The following is a 5040-nucleotide window of genomic DNA, read 5'->3' as shown; positions in this document are numbered from 1 at the left end:
GGGGCTTCCCAACCTTTTTTAATGTCATGGACCAATACTATTCAGCAAGGGCTCCGTGGAACCCTGGTTGGGAACCCCTGCAGTATAGGAAGGGGCCACGGAGTGAGATAATGGAGGAAGGAGGGAGAGAGAGAGAGAGAAAGAGGGCAGATGGAGTGAAGAGTGTTGGGGAGGATAACATACATTTCTTTCTTCATGTCTCGCCTCTGACTCCACTAAGAGTACAGGGAGAGGATGAGAGACGAGATGGAAGTGGGGCAGGGGTGTGCGCCACAGAAGACGGGGAAAGTTTGCGGGGTCGGAGGGGGTAGAGGAAGGGAAATGATATGAGAGAAAGGATCGGAAAGTCGCTTTCGAACAAAGATCCAGCGATCGGAGACAAGGAGATGAAAGGCGGCTGAAGTGATAAAGCAATCAATTTAAACACGAGGAATTCTGCGGATGCTGGGCAGGCGGACGGAAGGATGGAGCTGAATTAGTTGAGGATAGCAGCCTTGTGTTGCAGCCCCCAAGCAGTTTAACCAGTTTTTCCCCCAAGTAAAGTTTTGACTTTGGAAGTGGTCCATTAGGCTTTGGTGTGGAGGATCTTCCCTGGCTTTAAATCGAGCAGGATAGTGTCCTGGTGTTCCAGGGCAAAAGCCCCCAGACTGAAATAATTTGACAACGTGTGTTTGTTTAAAGCGAAGAACACAGTAACACCGCCCGTTTAAACCGCGCATTTCAAACGGTAGGGAGGGAAGTGCGTATCTCCAAGTCAAATCTTCCCCGCTCCCAGTGACATCTGCAATCAGTTCCCCTCACAATAAAACAATTACAACACTTAACGTTGGTAGCTCGTACCGAAGAAGTTGCTTAATTTAAAGAGATTAAAGAGATTAATAAACCTGGGGTTCCTGGTTTAAAACTGTTAAAATAACACAATCCAAGATGGCGATCGCGCTAATCTATAAGGAGATGCCTTTCCACTTTATAACTCTCCTCTCTTTATGCAAGACACTTGTGTCTGCCCAAGTGCAACGTAACTCTGCATTTAACAAGTTGCCCCTGCTAAAATAAACTTAACCAAATTGCAATTGTTGGTCCCGGCCCGGACGCTCCGACGCAGAACCGACAGAGTAAACAACTTGCCATTCACTTCATTGCAAATCCCTGCTCGTCTAGCCCCGTGTATTTATGTCGGGAAGATGACAGTGCACAGTTAACCCGCTCCAAAATTCGTCTCCTCTCGACTTGCTGACCCTCTCTGGAACTTTTAAATTAAGTTCTCTGCAATGCCGCCGGAGCTCTGGTGCTGAGCAACTCCGGGTCTGCAAAGAATGAAACGCATTTCATAGTTCAGCCGATTAATCCCTCCCTACGCATTATTTTTTAAAAAGAAATAAAAGTGCCCCCAGGGCTCCGACTTGCTGATAACGGGACTGTTACAGGGATCAAGCACCGAAATCAAATTCAAACCCCTTCCAGCTTCTACCCCCAATTTTGGACCCCGTTAAAGACTTCAGCAGCAAAAGACGAAGAGCTTTGAACCTTCGGTCAGCCCGGAGTGCAGGTTTACAAAACGCCGAAACGCAGTCGCAAAGCCACCAACAAAGCATCGAGATATGTTCTTTAAACTTCAAAGCAGTCCCGAGCAGCACCCATTCCACACATTGCACGAGTTTGAAACTCGTTTAAAATTAATTGTAAATAAAATAGTGAAAGACGTCACGGAGTCAATGGCGGATCCCAGTGTGTTCCTGTGTTAGTTGACTAAATGTATCGCTTTATTACTGCGAACCGAACCAGGAAAGCGCCGCTCCTCTCCGCCGTACACGTTGGGCAAGCATTATATTTTGTTTTGCATTCGGCAGCCGGTGCATCGGCCTTCGCGATTTGCAGATTTTTTAGCAGAAATCCCAAATTCTGCGCCCGCCCGCCGAGTCCTCGCGCCGTTTTCCACCGATTGCGCCCCGTCCGAGCGGCGCCGGCCGGCCCTGCCCGCGGCCACGGCGAGACGAAGGAGTGGGGCTGGCGGCGGGGCGGCCGGCGGGGCCGGCGGGCGCCGGGAAGGGGCCGGGATCGGCCGCTTTTGCCAGCGAAGAAACACAGATGGAAGCACAGCTCGCCATTTTTGCCTGCTCGGAGCTGCCAGCAGTTGCTGTTCTCACTGAGGTCCGCGCCGAGCCTACTAATTCCCAGCGTCAGCGCAGAGGTGCTGAAAAGCACTTGAGAGCAGAGGCAGAGGCGTCCGGGCTCCGCTGCCAGGGAGGTGCGGTGGTACCAGTCTTCACAAGTGCTGACAAAGGTCCCCCTTTTGCTCTTGGCTTTGGAGGAGGCAGCTACCCACTCATCTTAAAGTCAGCCAGGCAGAAGACCAACCATGACTGAGAACTCAGCTCCAGTGACACCCAAAGGCAAGAGGTCCAAGGCGGCCAAGAAGTCATTCGACCACCCCAAGTACACCGAGATGATCACAGCTGCCATCAAAGCTCTGAACAGCCGGGGCGGTGTCTCCAGGCAGGCCATCCAGGGCTACATCAAGAGAGAGTACAACGTGGGCGACAGCGCGGACGTCCAGGTGAAACTGGGGCTGAAGAGGCTGCTGGTGAGCAAGGTCATCAAGCAGATCAAGGGCATGGGGGCTTCCGGCTCCTTCCGGCTGGCCAAGGCTGACGAGCCCAAGAAGGCGGCTAAGAAGGTGGCCAAGACCACCAAGAAGAGCACCTCGCCCAGAAAAGTGGCGGTGGCCAAGAAGGTGGTGAAGGCGCCACCAAAGACGAAGAAGACGAAGGCCGGGAAGAAGAAGCCCAAGACGCCGAAGAAGAAGGTGGCCGCGCCCAAAAAGGCAAAGAAGATGAAGCCGGTCAAGGCCAAGGTGAAGAAAGCCCCAAAACGCAAGGCACCCGCAAAGAAATCCAAGAAGTGACTGCCGACCTTCCTGGCGATGGTGGACTGGCCTTGCTTTCTGTCTGAAATCCTCAGAAACTTTTGTGTACATACAGTTTAAAAAAAAATGTTTTTTGGATTTAGTAAGGAGACTTTTTATTTTGTCAGGAACTTATTGTGTCTTGCATTTTTAAAACAAACCAATGTGTATGCAGTAATCATGTGTTGGAGCTGGTGTTGGACTTTGGGATTGTGACAGGGGAATGTAAATGCTGTATGCTGCTGTGACTATCTTTGCTCCGGACTGCCAGGTCTTGTGTTAGTGCCCTGTCAACGAGCAGGCAGGATCTGTGCATGTGTGTAGCTTCTAAATCCCAGAGGATAAGTCCAGACGTTTGTTGAGAAAAGCCAGGCCCTACTAATGAACAGTGCATTATAATTGCAGATTACAGCAGTTTATCATGTAGTTCAATAAGATCAACCTTTACTTTGAAATTACTTACTTTTTAAAGCTGAATGGAACTACTCTTTGCTTTCTAGAGAATTCTGCTGTGCTGTTTGTTCTGTTGCAGTGTTCATGAAGTTTTTAAAAAGAGGATTCCCTAGCTGAATTTTAACTGTTGGCCTTAAGGACAGCCGGAGGTACTGATCTCTTTTCCCTTAGTGTAAGAGGCTTACTCAGCGATACTGTTAACCAGGTGAACAGCTGTAACTATTGTAACTAAATTTGACAGAAGTAACAGCGCTGGAGGGTGCTTTCCCGGTCCGGAGTTTAGTAGCTTGCAGCAGTAACAACTCCGAGCATCCCGACATCCTCACTTGGAGGCAGTGCTGATTCCCTGAGGTGTACGGGATGTTTGAGTCTAGAGGCATTCAGTGTAGAAGGAGGTACTTGCAGATGGCAGCAATCACACTTAACAAACTAGCAAGATCTAAAAGACCAGAATTTTAAAAAAATTAAACAGTGCTCTCTAACTTGGCCAAAGAAAAATTAAGTTCCTGACTGAAAGGCACCCTTTTATAAAACAGCTCCAAAAAAATGTGATACATGCTGATTTTGTTATTTTTTACTAAACCGCTGTATTTTACTAATTGTTAGGATGCTCTACAAGCAGTTTGTATCTGTGATTAATGTCTGTTTATTCTAATTAGCTATCTCTGGAGCTGTCTATTGTATGGTATTGTTCAAAGCCATATTGGGACATTCCTACTTACGCAGTGAACTCCACTTTTAAGTTTTTAAATGTACATGATGTTTTTTATTAAGCAATCTTCTCTCCTAATTATTTTATGCCAGGGTGTGCTTGTTTTTAATCTGAATTCAGATGAAGACTGAGTGCAGTCCATAGACTCAAAAATCACATCAGTGGAATTGGATGGCTCAAGACATTTATAGGTTCACCTGTTCCTTTGTATGTTTATAATGAATAAAAGCTACATTTTGATTTGAAAGTGGTCGCCTTTTTATCAGCAGAGCTTGTCTACGCCGTTAGGTGGGAGTGGTCTCTGAAATGGCCTAGAACCTGGCCATCTGAGGCCACCTGGTTTGTGGGGGTGGGGGGTGGTTTCAGTCGCCCCAGTCACTTGCTCCCTACAACCCTTCTGGAATCTCCAGAAGTCCCTCTGGTGAGGGTTGAGGGTTTGTTACCATCTCTGGGATAAGCATCAATACAACTGCAGGCCATTTGGGCCCTGGCTGCTCAGTGCTGGATCAACAGCCTGCTGGAGATCAATTGCGCTGATGCACCCAAAATATCGGTAATACCTACCCCACTACTCCTTCCCTCCAACCGATGCTGCATGATCGTCTCAATTCCTCCAGCTGCTTCTTCCTTGCTCCAGGTTCCCGCATCTGTCGTCCCCTTGTGTCTGCTTCATTCAGGTGCTTACATGCCACCTGAGCATTCTGCCACTGGTGAAGTATTGCCCTGGGTGCCCCCTAAAGGGGCATCTGCTCCTTGCAACAGCAAATCCCACATCGCATCGTAGCACCACTGAGCTCCACAGTGCGCGTGTTTCTGGTAAAACTTTCAGAGTTGGGAGCAGGTACAGAGTTGGAGTCGGACTTTATTGTTGCCCGCACAGGTGAAATGAAGAACTTGGCTGCGGCAGCATCACAAGCACAGAGCGTCAGGTACGCACATTCAGAAGAGAAACTAGCAAATTAAACATAAA

The 5040-nt window shown here is 48.5% G+C and overlaps 1 protein-coding gene across 1 annotated transcript; it reads left to right on the top strand.

The window, feature by feature from the left end:
• Nucleotides 1-2187: 2187 nt before the first annotated feature.
• LOC140205415 (histone H1.0-B-like) lies at nt 2188-4317 on the top strand. Its single transcript, XM_072273015.1, has one exon. It carries the CDS (start codon nt 2360-2362, stop codon nt 2903-2905), a length of 546 nt encoding a protein of 181 aa, XP_072129116.1. The 5' UTR covers nt 2188-2359; the 3' UTR covers nt 2906-4317.
• Nucleotides 4318-5040: the final 723 nt, after the last annotated feature.

Source organism: Mobula birostris, chromosome 11, assembly GCF_030028105.1.
Source record: "Mobula birostris isolate sMobBir1 chromosome 11, sMobBir1.hap1, whole genome shotgun sequence".
In the NCBI taxonomy this organism is placed as follows: domain Eukaryota; kingdom Metazoa; phylum Chordata; class Chondrichthyes; order Myliobatiformes; family Myliobatidae; genus Mobula; species Mobula birostris.
Note: the sequence above shows the minus strand (reverse complement) of the source record. Positions and strands in the feature narration are given on the sequence as shown.